General features: G+C 45.4%; 1 protein-coding gene across 1 annotated transcript in view; it reads right to left on the bottom strand.

Annotated features, from left to right (window-relative positions):
- Positions 1–20806, bottom strand: part of NBAS (NBAS subunit of NRZ tethering complex) — a 280935-nt gene that overhangs the window by 195165 nt on the left and 64964 nt on the right. The window contains exons 18-21 of the mRNA XM_072642657.1: positions 19887–20024; positions 18699–18777; positions 15829–15933; positions 14962–15098 (exon numbers count right to left, since the gene is read on the bottom strand). Of these exons, the coding sequence (XP_072498758.1) occupies positions 14962–15098; positions 15829–15933; positions 18699–18777; positions 19887–20024 (459 nt within the window). The remainder of the gene's footprint in view (positions 1–14961; positions 15099–15828; positions 15934–18698; positions 18778–19886; positions 20025–20806) is intronic.

The raw sequence follows: 20806 nt of genomic DNA on the forward strand, positions 1-20806 counted from the left end.
TTCAGTTCTCACAGGGTTGAACATCTCCCTGTGGCTTTTTGCTATTATGTTTGCAGAGGTTCTTCCGCATGGAGTCAAATGTTCCAAAATAAATAATCTCACAAATCTTATGGCAAACATAAATGCTTCTTATGCCTTTCAAGTGCACTGATTTTTTTTTTACTATACTGCCTGGGTGTATGTGCTGACATCAGCCTAGGTTGACATTTGGTGGTCAAAACTATCAGAGACCTGAAAAATCTTAACCAACCTCTTTTATTTTTAGCCTTATCATGTTACAGAGGTACTGAAGGCAAGGCACGTTTAGGAGCAAACCACCAAACAAATGACTGATTCACAGAGTCAATCCAAGTCAGCTGCAAGTCATGTCATCCTCTGGGAGAACAACGGACAAACACAACAACCACAGTTTTAAAAGGAAAACAAACAGCGCATCGAACTCATCATGAAGCTCTCTCGGGGAAAGCAGGCCTCCGGCACGCTGCCTCACCACCAAAAAGGAAGAAGTCGAACTAAACTAGGAAAATTCAGGAACTGAAAAACACTCTCGAACTCACTACCCCAGACCCCGTTCTGTTTAGGGGATGACTGAGAGACGCTCTGACAAATCCAATACTCCATTGACTGGGTGTTTTCCATTGATGCTTTTCACGCATTATCAGTTTTCAAAAAAGGAAAAAAGAATCCAAAGAACTGGAAGAGACTTGGAAGAGGGCTGAGAGATGGTTCCTTTGGTTCCCCAAAAGTCAGATCTCTACAAGGCCAAATTCGGAACGATTAAGGAAGATTGCACTACCAATGAGCCTCCTCACTGGGCACGATGAGGAAGACCATCGGCTGAGCTTGCTGCAGAGTGGAGTCACACTTCAGGTACAAGAACGTGAGTGCGCTGCCCCTTTTCCATCAGAGCAGGAGGAACCCACACAAAATAAGGGGATTTTCTCATTTTCAGGGCTGGCTGCCATCCCAAAATGTCTTCTGGTGATCAACGCTTGGATACTGAGCTCCTTCCCTTTTCACTGGGCCTGCCCTTAGATGGCAAAGGCCCAGTGTAACCTGTCCCCAACTCCAAAGCCCACAGGGAAGAATGACAACCATAAGCATACCTGGCCTCTGACAGAAGGACCAACAAGAGCTCCTGACAAAACCCCTAACATCCCACTTTTAGAGGAAGTCTCAGTTACATGAACCAGGCAGGCTGAAGATCTAAGCCTTGAAGCTTGGCCTTGGGTTCTGTGCCCTCTCCAAGTCCCTTCCATCTACCCTGGGACTCTTTGGTATTAACATGTTGTCTCCACCATCACAGCACAAGGTCTTTGAGAGCAGGCGCCAAGATTTTTGCCTTTCTTTGTATCCCCAGGGCTTGGCACAGGATTTGACACATAGTAAATGCTTAGTAAAGGCCTGTTGACTGACTGAGTGACATGTAGGTACAGATAACAAGGCAACCCCTATGGAACCAGGTGACAAGAAGAGGCCTTGGGCCCAAATACATTACCCAGCCTAGGAAACAAGGAGAGTAGGACCTGCCTATGAACCCACAGGTGACAAGCAAGGCCCTGGAGTCAAAGACTGACTGCTCAGCAGGACAGACACTGGACAGATGCTTGTTCAAGATGGTCTGCTGGGAGCCAGGGAAACGGGACCCAAAGGGCAGAAGAAAGGACATAGGGGAATCAACTGGGTGCTTCAGAAGAGGAGGAGAAAAGCTGAATGCTCTCTCTCAGAGAGCTACCAGAAGCAGAATGGATGGAAGGAGAGATGGAGGGTGAGGGGAATGGGGTGATCCTGGGTGTCTAAAGAGGCCCGGATTGGGGCAAGGGCCAGAGCTCACAGCCACAAGACTGTCACAAATGATCCCTCTGCAGTGCTCACTTCTATAAACACCACAAAATGGGTCCACTTTGTAGCTCAGAAGTGTCACTGCTCAGGACAGGGAGCGCCCAAACCAAATGGACAGACCCTGACAGGAGGTGTGACCTCAGTGATGCTCACGGAGGTCAGTCAGCCATCAGGTTCATAATATTTAGTGCATGTTAAATGTCAAACAGAGAGGCATCGAAGCCTCAGGGATCCACAGTGAGCACCTCCAAACATCATGTCAGTCTCTGACACAGCTTCTAACAGTTTTCTACTTTAAAAAGGTTTTCATAACTTTTCAGGATGAGAAGGGTTAAGTAACCAGGGAAGTCTAACTCTAAAACCCACAGCTTTACCCTGCCCTGTGGGAGCCCAGGAACTTCCTTCTTACCAGTTTCAAATCTCTTTCTGCTATACAGCAAGGACCCACACACACAATTATCCAGCCTCCTGCCAAAGCCTCCTCTGCACACATCTATATGGATTCTTTTATGTTCATGATGTAGAGATGTGTCCATACATCCTTGCTATCTCATAGTGAGCAGGGACCGGTCTGTCCACTGCACTTCTGTCCACAACATCTGGTATGATGCTACAATGCACAGTCCGGTGGCTCATTCAGGGCTGACTCAACTATAAAGTCCTTCAGAAGGCACCCACCACAAGCACAGCCCAGAACTAGAGACACAAGATCTACCTTACCAGAAATCTCAGCCACACTGCTCAGTTCCCTCCCAAATCCACACTCGATAACCCACCCTTGAGGGGTGGGTCCTTGTCCAAACCCACGACATCATTAGAGTGTCCTGGGATCCACCCTGAGAACAGACAACTCAGTGACCCCTGAAGGCCCAAATACGCCGCTCACTCTCCTCTAGAAGCTAAGACGGAGTCATTTCCATGCTCCTTATCAAGACTAAACCCTCTACTACACATCTTCTCCAGCAGACTGACCTCTCTACCATTCCTACCCTCTCACATTTTCAGTCTCTCCCTGTCTGCTAGTTACTTCCCTACTGCCAGCACATCCTCAAAAAAAAAAACCCTCCTTTGATCAATCCAGCCTTGCTAGCTACAGTTCCATAGCTCTCCTTCCTTTCCAGGTTAAAGTCCCTGAAAGGGCCATCTTTACTTTCTCTTTTCTCCTTTCTCTTACTCTCCTCTTAACTCGACAACCTGTCTTCTGATCTCATTCTTCCAAGTTACCAATGGTCTCTGAATTGCCAAATCTCCATCCTCTTTCATGGTGACCTCTCTGTAATCTAGGATTCTGTCCATCAGCCCCTGACACACCGTTCTCTCTTGGTCTTCATGATCTCGTTCTCCTCCTCTGCCTGCCAACCACTCCTTCTCAGCCTCCTTTGATGGATCTTCATTCAGGTCACATCTGCTCTCTGAGGGCATCCCTGAGGCTTCTGTCCTGGGCCTCCGGGTCTCATCAGCTCCTAAAGATTCAATTATCATCTCTATGCAGACTATTCTCAGAACTATTTTTCCAAGGCTGACCCCTTTGCTCAGCTCCAGCCTCATATCTCAGGCTGCCCGTGGGTCTCAGACTGGATGGCCATGGACATCTCAAACTCAGCATATGCCAAACTGACTTCATCTCTTTCCCCATCACAGTCAAGAGCACCCCCATGCTCCCAGTCCCCCAGCCTTACAACCTAATTGTTGCCTTTTCCCATGGCATCCCTTATCCAATCAGTCACCAAGTAGTATTGGGTTTACAGTCAAACATTTTCTCATACTTGTCCCCTTCTGTCCTCTGCCCCTGCCCCCACCATGGTACAGGCCCTCATTGGCTTGCATTTGAACTACTGAAATAGCCTGCTGCTAGGTAGGGGGTGATGGAGGGGGGGGGGTGTCTTCCTAATGCTAGACCATCCTCCACTCAGCTATCAGAGCAATATTGCCATGTCACCCCATTCTATAAGCACTGAGGATCCTCTCCTTCCTCCAGGATCAACTATAAAATCCTCAGTTTGGCTTTTAAACGCCTTCAGAACCTCTCTGGTCCTCTTACAAATTACCCCTCACACACCCTACCCCTGCCACATACTTGACCCTTGCCTCCTGGGCTCATCCTTGAAAAAGACACTCTAGCTCCTGGCTCCTTTAGTGATCTGAAGTCTATGGATCCTTTAGAAGAATAATGCTTTCAAATGGATAAAATGCAAAGGCCTACAAAGGAAACCAATCATACTAAAAGAATCAATTTTTTTTATAAAACAAGTTCACAGACACACAGTTAGAAAGCTGCCTAGAGCAATGAGAGGTTAAATGACTTGTCCAGGGTCATCCAGCCAGGCCTTGAAGTGGCTCATCCCACCGAGCACCAAGACCAGGCCTCTACACTGTTCTACACTTCATCTTACCAAATGAGAGCTGAAGGGCTCATCCCACCAAGCACCAAGACCAGCCCTCTACACTGTCCTACACTTCATCTTACCAAATGAGAGCTGAAGGGCTCATCCCACCAAGCACCAAGACCAGCCCTCTACACTGTTCCACACTTCATCTTACCAAATGAGAGCTGAAGGGCTCATCCCACCAAGCACCAAGACCAGCCCTCTACACTGTTCCACACTTCATCTTACCAAATGAGAGCTGAAGGGCTCATCCCACCAAGCACCAAGACCAGCCCTCTACACTGTTCTACACTTCATCTTACTAAATGAGAGCTGAAGGGCTCTCATGAAGCCCTTTTATTTATTCTGCATGAAGTCAGAGGAAAGAATTCAGACCAACGGGGAGGAGGGTCCCATGGGACACTTCCCCATCGAGCCAAACAACTCACCCTGCTACCTAGTGAAGGGAGGGGCTTCCCTTCACACAGGAGGAGCTCAACCACTCAAGAGGGGCGGTGCCAACATGGCTCCATTAGGCAGGTCCAAAGGCATCCAGCCTTGGCACTGCTGGAAAGTCAACACCATAAACTGACCCTTCTCAATTAGAAGCATGGAACATTCAGGCTCCTCCCATAAGAGCTGATCCATGGCAAGACTTCATCCAGCCCTAAGGAAGGGAGATTCACTGTGTTTCAAACGAACAAGGCTCCCTTGGTCAGACACGCTGCTTAATCAAGGAATCAATTCTCCAAATAAATCACCCTGAACATCCTATTCAATAACCTCTGAAGAGCCCAGAACAGCCCGGTTTGAATTGTAGGTGTGAACAGAAAACAAGCACAAAGCACACCCATGGCGAAGGCAGTTTGTGGGCTGTGAGTGTTAGTGACCCTGCCTCAGCATGACGGCCTTGCTCAGCCTTTGCTGACCCCAAATTCTGCTCTCAAACCAACAACTGAATTGGGGGGCACTGGGGCTGCCAGGAGCTAATACTGACTTTTAGAACTCAAGGAAGTTTGGGGTTTTTTGGTTTTGTTTTTAATGCAAGATGCTACGTCCAGAGTCACTTTCTTTAAAAACAGACTTTCTTCAAAGACAGAGATCCAAGGAAAACATCAACACATTTTCCAACACATGCAGGCATTAACAGCAGTCTAGAAAAACTCATGGAGGAGAGAAAGGACGGGTAGGGGGCAGGATTCTTTTATGACTTCTCTCAAACAATGTATCCCAAAGCAATGGATCCACAAGACTTCATTCTCACCATCTTTGAGACAGAGGAGTGTGTATGTTTGTCCTTCATTGCTGAAGAAGACCATGCCATCAGAGAAATGATGACATGACTTGTACTTGAATTTATTTTGAGTGAGGGAGGGCTGTGCAGGTCACCAGCCTCACTTCTCCCCCATCTGAATCCAGTGACCAGATATTCATCAGGATGACTGGAGATGACCCAGGATGAGGCAATTGGAGTTAAGTGACTTGCCCAAAGTCACACAGCTAGTGAGTGTCAAGTGTCTGAGGTGAGATTTGAACTCAGGTCCTCCTGACTCTAGCTCTGGTACTGTATGCATTGCACCACCTAGCTGCCCCTTGAGATAGAGGAAGACACAACCAAAAAGAACCTCTCCAAACTTCTATGCTGACAGATACATGAAGGCCTGGCCAAAGCAGCTACAATAATTGTGGTGGAAGGCCCCCACGTCCATTCTGCCCATCTGTAGGTAAAGGTAAAAGTAAGCTCCCACTTTTCTTGAGAATCACCAGTGGATTCTGGATTAATCTGGACTCACACCATAATACCAACTGCTTTTTTTTTTAATCCCTAGAGTTCAATTCTGAGCCTGAAGGTCTCAAATTCAGAATCAATGCATATCTGTACCACAGCATAGACTCAATCCTGATCAGAAAATCTTGACCTTCTTGCCAAGGTTTTCTGAAGCATGGGCGACTGCATCATGGAGATTCACCCAAACTCCAGCCTGAAGTGAGAACTCCTCTCCTCCCTGGAACACCCCAGGGACCCTGAGCTCTTAGCAGCAGTCAAGCTGCCCCCAGATCACACGAGACACACTCATTCTCTGGCCAGATTAAGAATTCTATGGATGGGAACTTGCAAGGGAAAGGAAGGATGGTCATGAATCATATCAACTCTCAGGGTGAAACTGGTTTCCATGGGAACACATCTCTGAAATGATAATGTAAGTCAGAAAAAAGTGCAGTTCAGTAAAAGCACAAACAAGCTGGGGGCTCACCTGCTCCTGTCCATGGACCGGGACTGCACCTGGGAGTCCGGGGGACAGGGCACTCCAAGGTGAAGGAAGAAGCTCCTTCTCTAGCTGCAAGCCAGGGGCCTTGAGATGCCAACAAAGTGCCCATGGCCCCACGGCCAGGATGCACCCATGTCTTCTGGACTTCAAGGTTGGCTCCTGGGCTGCTACACCACATACCATCTCCCCTGTCAGACAAGATCTCCTCAGACAAAGAGTATTTTTGCTTTTCTCTGTATCCCGCCTCACACACAGTGAGTGCTCAATCAGTGCCAGCAGATGAGCCAGCTTTTCTTACGATGCCCCAAAGGCTCACACGGGGCAAGCAGCAAACAGGAAGGGAGGACGCTCAGAGAAACCGGCCACAGTTTACTGGGGCTCTTAAGTCAGTAAATCAAGATTTAATAAGAGACAGACATGCGCACCCTACAACATCTTACATGTTGCGATAATAAGACTAAAGGCAACAAGAGAAAATGAGAAGATGGAGAGTGCAGCCCGGTCCTTCTGGCCCCTTCTCCCTTCCCAGCAGCGTGAGGTCAAAGGGCAACACAGCACATTGTCTTCAAGGCCAGAGAAGAGCCCTCCAGTTTGCCCCAGAACCCAAATGGGAAGGAAACTCCCAGATCTGTTCTCTTGATCCCCCAGGCATTAGCAGCACAATGGCCAGCAGCCCCTCAGCTGGGGAAGAGCAGGATGAGTGGGGGGTCCATGAAGACAGAAAGGACAACTGCCCAAAGAGGGACAAGAGGCCAACAGAGAGGCAGGCAAAGATCCACGAAACATACACAATCCACCCAAAATGAGGATAATTCTGGGCCGTGACACTGAACAGGCTGGCCCTCTCCCCACGCCACTCTAGGAGATGGCACACAGCTTTAGATGTTTGCAGAGTTTAGGCAGATTTTGCTGACATTTTTCTCTCTTCTTTTTCTTCTTTAAAAATATTTGTTGGAGGGTGGAGCCAAGATGGCAGAGTGAGAGCAACTATTCACCTAAACTCTTAGACAAACTCCTTCAGATACCTCTAAAAAGAGAATCTGACCAAATTTTGGAGATGCAGAATCTAATAGGAGACAGACCTTGGCAGATTCACAGACCAGGACAGGCTGGAAGGTCAACGGGAAAGATCTGTTCCACAGGGTGGAGGAACATACAGCGCACAGCACAATGAGTCCCCGCTGCCGCAGGACCAAGCAGGAAAGCCCTGGGGCAATCTGAGGCAGTGGCAGCAAAATGGAATAGCAGAACAGGGTAGGAGTCCAGCAGAACCAAGCAAGTGGGAGCCATGGTGCCCCAGGTATTAGCAGCAGCTGCTCCTGAGACTATCAGCCCGCAGATTAAATGTCTGTAAGTCACCTACTTGAACTTCTGGGAGCCAAAATGGTGGAGTGATTGGTAAATGCTCTCTCCTCCTCCCCTTATTGACCTCAAAAGAACCATAAAATATTTCCCCAGAGAAATCCTGGATCAGTGGGAACAGCTGAAGGGGCAAACAGTCTCGTAGCACCTGAGGCTAGGAAAATAGCTAGGGAGGATTCCTCTTACTGTGGCACAGGACCTGAGCTGTCCCAGACAGCCCCACCTCAGTGAACAAGGAGGAGATCCAGAACTCCGGGGGGGCGGCAGGGAGAGCCTCGCAACCACCAACACCAGGACCCCAGGCATGCCTCAGCACTCCAGGGGAAACAGGAAGACACTAGGGCCGTGGGGATCATCAATTGCTGAGTTTGCCTTTGCGCTAGTCCAGCTGAGGAGACCTCCCATGGCCAGACCACCCCTCTCCCACACTTAACAAGCTAGCTCCAGGGCTAATCTGGGAAAACACAAAACAACAACAACAAAAAGAATTCACCTGGCCTTAGTTTTCTCACACCAGCCAGCTCAGCACCAAGTTCTTTAGCTTCTAGCTGAAAAAACCAGAGACCACAATATACAAAGCATCATCATCATGAGTAAGAAGCAAAGCAGGAAGAGAAAGACCATAGAATCTTTCTATGGGAACAAGGATCAAAACACGATTACCAAAGAGGTCAGTATTGAGACTGCACTCCCATCTGAAACTTCAGAAGGGACAATGAACTGGTCGCAGGCACAAAGAGCACTCTTGGAAGAGCTGAAGAAGGATTTTAAAAGCTAAATTAGAGAAATAAAAGAAAAACTGGTCAGTGATTTTAAAAGTATGAAAAAAGAATTCACTGATAGGAATAGCTTTTTAAAAAGGAAAATTGGACAAACAGAAAAGAAAGCACAAAACCTAACAGGGAAAATTGGACAAATGGGAAAGGAAGTACAAAAACTAACTGGAGAAAATAATTCCTTAAAAGGAATAATTGGACAGATGGAAAAGGAGATGCAAAAGTTAACTGAAGAAAACCATTTGATAAAAATTAGAATTGGGCAAGTAGAAGCTAATGACTCTATGAGACATCAAGAATCAGTCAAACACAATCTAAAGAATGAAAAGATAGAAAAAAATGTAAAATACCTAATTGGAAAAACAATTGACCTATAAAATAAATCCAAGAGAGAAAATTTAAGAATTACTGGCCTATGAAAAAGCCATAATGAAAAAAAAGAGCCTGGACAATACCTTCCAAGAAATCATCAAGGAAAACTGTCCAGAAGAGCTAGATACAGAGGGCAAAATAGTCATTGAAAGAATCCACAGTTCACCTCCCGAAAGGGATCCCAAAATAAAAACACCAAGGAATATTGTTGCCAAATTCCAGAACTATCAAGTGAAGGGGAAACTACTACAGCTAGCCAGAAAGAAACCATTCAAACATTGAGAGCTACAGTCAGGATCACACAGGACCTTGCAGCTTCTACATTAAAAGCTTGAAGGAATTGGAATCTGATATTCTGTAAGGCAAAGGAGCTGGGACTACAACCAAGGATCAATTACCCAGCAAAGTTCAGCGTAACATTTCGGGCAATGACACAGACATTCAATGAAGTAAGGGATTTCCAGACCTCCCTGACAAAAAAGGCCAGAACTCAATAGAAAAGTCAATCTTCAAATGCAGGTCTCTAGAGAAGCATAAAAAGGTAAACAGGGGAAAAAAAAAAAACAACTTGTTACTCAATTTGGGCAAACTGTTTACCTCCCTATAAGGGAAGATGATCCTTGTTAATCTTGAGAATTGTACATCTATTATGAAACATAAAAGGGATATACACAGATAGAGGGAGCAGGTATAAAGTAAATGATGTGATGATCAATATGTAAATGTACTCTCATCTGATTTGGTTCAAGGAGGGAACAACAAAATTAAGTATATAAATCTAACTAGCTCTATAGGCAGTAAGAGGGGAAGGGGGAAAGAAGAGGAAGGGGAAGCTAAAAGGGAGGAAAGAAGTAGTAAGGGTAAATGGGAATAAAATGGAGGGGGGCTGAAAGAAGGAAGGGAAGACTGCAGGAGGTGGTGGTCAAAAATTAAAACTCTATTGTGGAGGGAAAGGGAGAAGGGAGAACTAAAAGCACAAAAGGTGGGAAAGAGGATGGAGGGAAAGACACAGATAGTAATCATAACTGGAAATGTGAATGGGATGAATTCTCCCATAAAATGGAGACGGATTGCAGAAGGGATTAAAAACCATAATCCAACAATATTTTGTTTACAAGAAACACATCTGAAATGGGAGGATACACATTGGGCAATGGTAAAAGTTTGGAGCAGAATATATTGTGCTTCAGCTGATATAAGAAAAGCAGGGGTAGTAATCCTAATCTCAGACAAAGCAAAAGCAGAAATAGATCTAACCAAAAGAGATAAGGAAGGAAACTATATCCTGCTAAAAGGCATCATAGACAATGAAGCAATTTCATTACTAAACATGTATGCTCCAAGTGGTATAGGATCCAAATTCTTAGAGAAGAAGTTAAGGGAGTTACAGGAAGAAATAGACAGCAAAACTATACTAGCGGGGGACTTCAACCTCCTCCTCTCTGAACTTGATGAATCTAACTTAAAATAAACAAGAAAGAAGTTAAGGAGGTAAATAAAACTCTGGGTAAGGCAGATATGATAGATCTCTGGAGAAAACTGAATGGGGATAGAAAGGAACATACCTTTTTCTCGGTGGTACATGGCACATATACAAAAATTGACCATGTACTATGTACAGTCCAGTGCAGAAAGGCAGAGATAGTCAATGCACCCTTCTCAGATCACAATTCAATAAAAATTATATTTAATAAAAGTCCATAGAAAGGTTGACCAAAAATTAACTGGAAATAAACAATCTAATCCTAAAGAATGAGTGAGTTAAACAACAAATCATAGAAATAATCAATAACTTCATTCAAGAGAATGACAATAATGAGACAACCTATCAAATCTTACGGGATACTGCAAAAGCAGTTCTTAGGGAAAGCTTTATATCTTTGAATGTCTACATGAATAAAATAGAGAAAGAAGAGATCAATAAATTAAGCATGCAGCTGAAAAAGCTCAAAAAAGAACAAATTGAAAATCCCCAAATAAATACCAAATTAGAAATACTGAAAACCAAAGGAGAGATTAATAAAATTGAAATTAAGAAAATTATTGAATAAATAAAACTAACAGTTTGTTTTATAAAAAAAATTAATAGAATTGATAAACCTTTGGTCAATTTGATCAAAAAAAAAAAAAGAAAGAAAACCAAATTACCAATATCAAAAATGAAAGGGGTCAACTAACCTCCAATGAGGAGGAAACTGAAACAATAATTAGAAATTACTTTGCTCAACTCTATGCCCATAAATTCGACAATCTAAATGACATGGATGATTATTTTAAAAGATATAAACTGCCCAGGTTAACAGAAGAGGAGGTTAAATACTTAAATAACCCCATCTCAGAAAAATAAATTGAACAAGAAATCAATGAACTCCCTAGGAAAAAATCTTCAGGGTAAGATGGATTCACAAGTGAATTCTACCAAATATTTAAAGAATAGTTAATTCCAATATTATATAGACTATTTGAGAAAACTGGGGAAGAAGGAGTCCTCCCAAATTCTTTTTATGATACAAATATGTTTTTGATACCCAAACCAAGAAGAGCCAAAACAGAGAAAGAAAATTTTATAGACCAATTTCTCTAATGAATATAGATGCAAAAATTTTAAATAAGATTTTAGCAAAAAGAATACAGCAACTTATCATGAGAATAATGCATTATGATTAAGTAAGATTCATACCAGGAATGCAGGGCTGGTTCAATATTAGGAAAACTATTAGCATTATTGATCATCTCAACAACAAACCTAATGGAAACCACATGATTATCTCAAAAGAAGCAGAAAAAGCTTCTGACAAAATACAACACCCATTCTTACTGAAAACGCTGAAGAACACAGGAATAAATGGAAATTTCCATAAAATAATAAGCAGTATCTACCTAAAACCTTCAGCAAGCATTATATGCAATGGAGATAAGCTACATGCATTTCCAATAACATCAGGGGTGAAACAAGGATGTCCATTATCACCACTATTTTTCAATATGGTACTAGAAATTTTAGCTGCAGCAATAAGAGAAGAAAAAGAAATTGAAGGAATTAGAATAGGCAAAGAAGAAACTAAGTTATCACTCTCTGCAGATGATATGATGATATACTTAGAGAATCTCAGAGATTCAAGTAAAAAACTACTTGAAATAATAAACAACTTTGACAAAGTTGCAGGTTACAAAATAAACCCACACAAATCTTCTGCATTCCTATAATAGCAACAAAGCCCAACAGCAAAAGATAGAAAGAGAAATCCCATTTAAAGCTAGGGTAGACACTATAAAATATTTGGGAGTCTACCTGCCAAAACAAACCCAGAAACTATATGAACACAATTACAAAACACTTTTCGCGCAAATAAAGTCAGATCTAAGTAAGTGGAAAAACATCAGTTGCTTGTGGGTAGGCCAAGCCAACATAATAAAAATGGCAATTCTACTGAAATTAATTTAGGTGCCATCCCAATCAAACTATCAGATAATTATTTTCTAAAGCTGGAAAAAATATCAAAATTCATCTAGAAGAACAAAAGGTCCAGAATATCAAGGGAACTAATGAAAAAAAATGCTAGGGAAGGTGGCCTAGCCCTACCAGATCTCAAATTGTATTATAAAGCAGCAATTATCAAAACCACTTGGTACTAGCTAAGAAACAGAAGGGTGGACCAGTGGAATAGGCTAGGTACCCAAGACACAGTAGTCAATGAATATAGCAATCTACTGTTTGATAAACCCAAGAACCCCTGCTTCTTGAACTCACTGAACTCACTGCTTGACAAAAATTGCTGGGCAAACTGGATAACAGTGTGGCGGAAACTAGGCATAGACCAATGCCTGACACCGTACCCAAGAATAAAATCCAAAAAGGATCAAGGTATAAATATTGAAACTATAAACAAATTAGTGGAGCAAGGAATAGTGTATTCATCAGATTTATGGAGAAGGGAAGAATTTTTGACTAAACAAGGGATAGAAAGCATTATGAAGTGCAAAATGGATAATTTTGATTACTTTAACCTGAAAAGTTTTTGCATAACCAAACCCAACACAACTAAGATTAGGAGGGAAGCAGAAAACTGGGAAAGAATTTTTGCAACTAGTGTTTGTGATAAAGGCCTCATTTCCAAAATATATAGAGAACTGAAATGTACAAGAATGCAAGTCATTCCCCAATTGATAAATGGTCAAAGGATATGAACAGGCAGTTTTCAGAGGAAGAAATTAAAGATATCTACAGTCACATGAAAAAAATGCTCTAAATCACTATTGAGTAGAGAGATGAAAATCAAAACAACTCTGAGATACCACATCACACCTGTCAGATTGGCTAACATGACAGAACAGGGTGATGATAAATGTTGGAGAAGATGTGGGAGAGCTGGAACACTAATTCATTGTTGGTGGAGCTGTGAGCTGATCCAACCATTCTGGAGAGCAATTTGGAACTATACCCAAAGGGCTACAAAAGTATGCATATCCTTTGACCCAGCAATACCACTTCTAGGACTGTATCCCCAAGAGATCATAAAAATAGGAAAAGGTGCCACATGTACAAAAATATTTATAGCAGCTCTCTCTGTGGTGGCCAAAAACTGAAAACCAAGGGGATGCCCATCAATTGGGGAATAGCTGAATAAATTGTGGTATATGAATGTGATGGAGTATTATTATGCTATAAAAAATGATGAACAGGAAGACTTCAAAGAGGCCTGGAAAGACTTATATGGTCTGATGCTGAGTGAAAGGAGCAGAACCAGGAGAACTGTGTACACAGCAACAACCACAGTGTGCAAGGATTTTTTTCTGGTAGACTTAGAACTTCATTGCAATGCAAGGACTTACAAAATTCCCAGTGGTCCTTTAAGGCAAAATGCCTTCCACATCCAGAGAAAGAACTATGGAATTAAATTGCAGAATATGGCAGATCATTTTCTTTTGTAATATGTTTTGGTTTGTTACATGGTTTCTCTCATTCATTTTAATTCTTTGCAACATGACTCAGGTGAAAATGTATTTAATAGAAATGTAAGTGTAGAATCTATATAAAATTATATGCCATCTCAGGGAGGGAGGAGGGAGGTAGTGGGGAAGGAGGGGGAGGAAAGAGGGAAAAAAAATCTAAGTGATAGGATAGTGACTACGGAACACTGAAAATAAATAAAATTACAAAATAAAATAAAATAAAAATATTGGTCATGTGGGATAACTAGAGATAGTGGGGAAGATTCTGATAACATTAAAAAAAATCTTTTTTTATAAAATTCTGTGACTGAAAATCAGCCAGTTCAATCCCCATGTTTTATGCCGGGTCAATTTTTCAAATTAATTAGAATAACAATCAACAAAAAGGAAATACTCCAAACATGCTAAAAATACAGATTCCAAACCATTTGCTTCCATGTCTCTCTCAGCCAAACATCTGAACTTGGGCAGCCTATTGGGATGTTCATGCCCTCCTCATCTGGAGCCTGCGGGCATCACCAATTTGGCTCAACTTAAGGCATACAGATGAGACTGACCTATAACTTCACCCATGGAGGGAATGCCCAGTATGAAAATGCTCTCCACTCATGCAGATCGGCACCTCACCTGGACCTCACAATCTGAGAGAGAGATGCCTAGGGCATCAAGAAAAGCCAGAGAATCTGCCTACTCATGTAGCAGGTGGTGGCATGCATCGATCACAGCAGGACTCAATCCCATGTCATCCTCAGCCCAGGCCCAGGCCTCCTCCTCCTACATCACTGTTGTCTGTCTCTCTGCACTCTCCCTGACTGTCATAATTTAAGGTGCGCTAACACCTCACTCCACTCACATCCCTGAGTTAATTCAGCAACTGCATGTGCCCTCATCAGAGCAGGATTTGAATCCAGCCTCCTGACTACCAGGGCAAGGCTTTCAGGAAGATACATGTATAGGTGACCTGAGACCAAAAAGCCCCACCCCTCAAAGGCTTTGGAAAAAAACAGAGAATGTCCTTACCAAGCTTCTGGGAGCAGACCCGCGTACTCATGCGGAGATGTGGTCTCTGGGAAATTGGAGAGGATGGCGAGGCGATGGGCCAACAGCTCTGCACCGTGGTACGTGAACAGGATGCCCAGGGCCTGGACGTTACTCTCCTGTACAAAGAGTGAGAGTCAAGTGCTGGCCAGGTTAAAGGGGAGAAGGGAAGGGGAGAGGAGGAAGATGGAGGAAAGAAGGGAGGGGGTGAAAAAGAGGGAGGGAAGGGAAGGAAAAGGAGGAAAAAGGAAGGGAGGGAGGTGAAGGGGAAGAGATAGGAGGGGAAGGAGTGAAAAGGGATGGAGGGAGGGTGCAGGGAAGGGAAGGGAGGGAAGTCTCTTTTGCATGTGCTCATAAAGAGCCTCTTGACACACTCTAAGTCAGGGGAATACCACAAGCTCAGAATACACCGGACCACTCTCATCCTGTTTATCAAGCCATTATGTCAAATGTCAAACGTTTCAGGATCGCTCAATGGTGCGTGTTTTGGTTTTCTCATCTGTACAATGGGCATGCTGAAGCAGCCAGCTCACAGGATCACGGTGAATCTAGAAAGGGCATCACTACCGGACATCATCATATGAATGTGAGTCTTGTCACACCTGTGATGTCAGTGACTTAGTAAACTTTCCAGCGTGGAAGCTCCCTCTCCAGTGGCAGGAGGGCACTCTGAGACGTCTGTCCTCCAAGAGCCACACTGGGCTCAGAGAGGGTGAGTGCCTGGCCCAGTAGGGTCAGGCACAGGTCCCCCGCATCAAGGCCCATTCTCAGTCCAACCACCAAGCTGCCACCCAACATTATTAGCATTATTATTCAATCAAGTAACATTTGCTATAAAAAACAAGTTACCCGGGCATAGGTTCTTGCTGAGAGAACAATATTCTGATTTCTGAACTTCTTGAAGAATTCAGCGTCATATCTCTGCTCAGCTGCATGAGGCATTCCAAGGATTTCCTGAGGGAAAACAGTGATTTAATGAAAAGCCTTTTAAATATGGCAACAGAAAATAAATACTAAAACGTCGGCACCTCGGTCTGCTAACATAAATGAGCCCAAAATAAGTTACCTACCCATCTCGGCTCCTTCATAACAGGAGCGTTTGTGGCTACCTTCCTGCCTGGGTTTTCTCAAAAACAGAGTGACCACTGTTATACACACTGGCCACCCCACCTCTGGCAATCAACTAAGGGGGCAACTGAGAACTCCATCAATCAGACCGGTTTAAGCCAAAGTGACCCCCCAGGAAGGAACCTTCCCATCATCCCACCTCCATCCTGAGCATAAGGACTGTCTACCTCTTTATCTACATCAACAAACAGTTCAGCTAATGGAGGAGGTGGCCAGAGCACTGAGTGGTCAAAGCTCAGAGACAACACTGGCTTCCCCCAGTGCACCAACAGGCACAAATGGGCAAGTTCTGGGATTCTACTCCAGAAAATCCAGCGGCATCTAGGGAAATTCCTGAGCAACAGATCTGGGGGGCTCAATAAATGAATAAGGCACCCAAGGTGGCTGCTCCAAGCCTGGCCCCAGCTTTGAGGGAGGCAACTGCCAGGTCTCTCCTTCATGCTAAGGCTGTATACTCTTAGAGGGGAAGCTCCCCGAAGGAGGAGCTGGTGTCTCTTGTCGCTGTGAACAAGCCCTGATCCCAGGACTGCACATGCAGCATGAGAAACAGGATTCAAGCACTGTCATGCAGAGGAGGGAGGAGCCTCCCATCTGGCTCCAGGCAACACAAGCAGACATGACAGGCAGAGGCTCCCAAGGGGTCACTTTGACCTGATGTCAGGGAGAACAAGCTGCCCAAGGTTGGAAGGTGCTGCCTCCAGAGTTAGCAGAGCTGACCTAATCTATTATTTGCATCCCAAGCTGAGATCCTAGGGGTCCCTGAGAGTCAAGACAGGCACCAGGCGGTCCTCACTGCGCTTGTGCAGCCAGGCTCTTGTAAATAAGGAGACCCTCCTCTCTTCACAGCGTTGGCTGTGGCCCTGCTTCTCCCCTTTGTTCCACATATCCTGCACCTTTCTCCCTACTGTGCCATGGCCCCTCTGGGTGCAGATTCTGGCATCTCCTTCTTCCTCTGTCCTGCCCCCAGAAATACGCAAACTTCTGTGAGGCTTGTGAATTCGGTTCCACACCATGGTCATCTCTCTTGCAATAAATCTAGTTTTCACTAAGTTTTGTGAAGTTGTGGCTACTGTTGACAAATCCCAGGAGAAGAAGCTGCAGACTCCAGCTGGGACACAGACAGGAGCGTCCTAGCATTATGGGCAAACAGATGAGGGATCTAGAAAGCCCCAAGACTTCACAGCAATGCCTCAGCATGGCAGGCTCTCCTCAGACCCTGGCTCTGGATCTCTGATGTAAGATGTAGGCAGAAAAGCATTTCACTCAGACCTTTCTTTCATCTGTATTTCCAGAAAAAGGACAGTGAGAGTTCTACCATCCTCTGGACTCCGAACATCATCCACAGGCCTGTCTCAAGGCCTCAGGGCCACACTTCAGGAAGGTCACTGACAAGCTGGAGAGGGTTACCAGGAGGACACCAGAACGGTGAAGGGTCTCAAGACCACACCATGTGGGAAGCAGGCACATTACCCAGAGAAGAAACTACTCAAGGCCAAGGGAGTTCTTGTGTGGTAAAGGGGCAGGATGTCCTCCATGTTGTCCCAGGGAAGGGGACAGGGAGGGCAGGGATGTCTATTGGGTAGTCCCAGAGGGCAAAACCAAGAGTAGCGGGTGGACATGAGAAGGAGATCAGTTCAGATGTGACATCAGCAGCAGACGAGCGCTTTCCCAGCCCTGATAGGCTGCCTGGGGAGGGAGCAGATCCCCTCCTTGAGGTGCTTCAGGCAAAGGCTTTTTTGTATGGGGTTGAGACCAAAGGCGCCTCATGGCCCTTCCAGCTCCCCAGTTCTGTGGTTCTGAGGAGGACTAGCCTTGGAAAGACAGATCTGGGGACTGCTCTGAGAAGATAATTATCATCCCAGGGGAGCTTATGAGTTTACCAAGAGAGGAGAGAGGATGAACAGAGGGCCGAGGATAGACCTATGGGTCATACCCCCTGACAAGGCATGCGGCTTGAGGCACGATGCAGCAAAGGACACAAACTGTGTACGACAGGGAGGGAGAATGCAAGACAAAGCAAAGTGGGGCAAACTGGGGCAAAGGATACCAGAGACAAGGCAGGAAGCCTGAGAAGAAGCTGTCTGAGGAGGCAAATAAAGGGGAGAGACAAGAGGGGAGGAAGCAGGGGAGGGAGGACACATGAGTAGTTCTAGGAGTCTGATGGAAAAGGCTGAAAATCCAGGGGGAGATGGGCGAGAGACTGAGGCTCAGCGAAGGGCAGCACAGACCTAGTGTGTAAGTGTGGGACTGGCTCTGGTGAAAAGAAGGGACCCATCTCTTTAAGTACGGGGGCCAACCTCAAGAGGTCTGACATACAGAGTAGGGGGAGGCACAAGAGATGGAGGCACAGAAGAGGACATGAGGACAACACCAGAAAGCAGAAGGAGTTATTGGAGGGAAGGGGTAGAGACAGGGAGGACCCAGGCCCCTCTGGGAAAGCATGGGAAGGACCATGGCAGAGAATGAGTGAAAAGAAGGCTGAGCCCAGGAAGACTGATCGTTGACCCAGGAAGGCAGAAGTGATTTGCACCCAGGCCCCCAACAGGATGCTGCTGAGGGTCTCAGAGGCCAGAAGCTCCAGGGAGTCTCACCTCATACGTCGCCAGCCGGTCCAGGTAGGTCAGTAACTTCAGTCTGCACCGGCACAGCTCCTTCTGTTCCAACGTTAACCTGCAGCCAAAGAAAGCACGTCAGCCCCAAATCCACAACTTACTTTCTGGTAGAGACTTGAGAGTTACTCAGCTTCACCCCAAAATACAAAACTAGAACCAGGGGAAGGATCACTACCAGTGAGACATCCCACAGTGGAACAATCATTGCCCTGGCAGGGAATGTTCTCCTTCCAAAGAAGGTGACACAGGACTAAGGAATTGCTGCCAGGGGGCCTGGAGGACGAGGTGACATCTTCAGAGGCCCCTCCCTACTCCAGAACTAGTAGGGGGCCCACCCCCATCAAACCACCAGCTCATGTAACCTGCAGGGCCACCAGATCACAGCTGTCCTAATGAGGCCAATTCCAGACACCCCACCCCTCCCCCAGGGGCACTCTGGTCCTCCAACAGCCAGGGAGCTCCTGGAGGTTGGAGGCTGTCTCTGACCTCTTTCTGTATGCCCAGGGCTTAGCTCCATGCCTGGCACTCAGCAGGCACTTAATTGACGAACTGACTGGTTCAGATGCCAGGCTCAATGCCCTTTTCCCAGTCTGTATCTGCTGCCCTCTTGGCTCATGTCCCCACACACTCAGTCACCCCAGCTTTAATGTAACCAATGTCCAGCCATCTCCCTTCCTTCATCACCTCACTTCTGCCTCTCCAAGCCTGGGCATGACTTTCCCTTGGAATCCCAACTCCTAACCCAAGAGTCCAAGATTTCAGCCTCATCCCACCCCAAAAAACCTGGGACAGTGGGTCAGGAGAGGGCCTGGGAGGAGAAACCAGTACTCAGGAGCTCACTCATCAATGGCACACTGTGGGAGGCCCACAGAGCCTTGGTTTTCTCACCTATAAGATGGGGCCCCTACTTTTTATGTGAGCTAGCACTCAATGTGACCGTGACTCTCAGATTCAGCTCAGTGCGATTCCCCCAGTTTAGAGCTGAGGGAAATGAGATGACCAAGGAGTCCTAACCCAGGCTTGCACAGGTGCCTACCTACCAAGCGGCACAGACCCTCAGGTGACAGACACCCACCACAAAGCCACTCCCACCATCCCAGTGGGAGGCCAGGGCCCAGGGTCCAGAGACACTGTCTAACCAGGCAGGCAGGTGGCTGCATGACTTACTGTGAGAAGTCGGCTAAGTGGAGGAGCTCTGGTCTCTTCTTGGGCTGTCTCTCTTTTGCGTTTTTTATATCCTCAGCAGGTGACAAAAGGTCCTCATAAGGCACCTCAGCAAGGTCGACATCCCCAGGCAAGATAAATCTAGAAGAAAGACAGAAACACCAAATCACAGCTGACGGAAAAGAGATTTCTCTTTAAAAATTAATTTACTCAATACCAGTTTTTATACTCTTCTGTATTTTATTATTACAATTGATTTTTCAGAAAAACCGTAACAATAAATTCATTACTGGAAGATCAGCTTTGCTTTTGTAATAAGCTTTACTGATCCACAGAAGGTTTCACTGAAATATCTCCAAAGCTATCCATCTTCCTCATAGCAGGAAATCAGCAGTGTCATAGGATGGGGGTAAAAGGGGCCACTTTTCCCAAGTGCAGGTAACATAGTACATGCACACACATGGCTGGTAGCCAGGGACAGAGCCTCAGGGGCTGCCCCCATGAGGTCTTACAAAGGAAAGGGCTTCAGTCTAGTCCTAAAGAATGAATCTCCAGTTGCCTCCATACCAATCTGTCTGTCCCAGGCAGACAGTGCTATAGTGAGTGGAGACCTTGGGGATGACCCAGAACAAAGCCCTCAAATTACAGAGGAGGAAACTAAGGCACAGGGAGGGGAAACCATTTGCACCAAATCACACATCAAATAAGTGACAGAATCAAAAGACCAAACCCAGGTCTCCCACAGCCTGGATCTCACCAGAAGTGGTTTCTAAGAGCTCTCCTCCCAGCAATTCTGAGGGAGGAATCTCTTTTCATGCTCAAACACAAACATTAACAAACACTTAGCATCTGAGCTGGTATTGGCATTAATAGGGAGAACAACGACTGGCGGAGTGGCAGAGATGTGAGGTTGGAGGGCTCAC

This window comes from Notamacropus eugenii, chromosome 1, assembly GCF_028372415.1.
Source record: "Notamacropus eugenii isolate mMacEug1 chromosome 1, mMacEug1.pri_v2, whole genome shotgun sequence".
NCBI lineage: Eukaryota > Metazoa > Chordata > Mammalia > Diprotodontia > Macropodidae > Notamacropus > Notamacropus eugenii.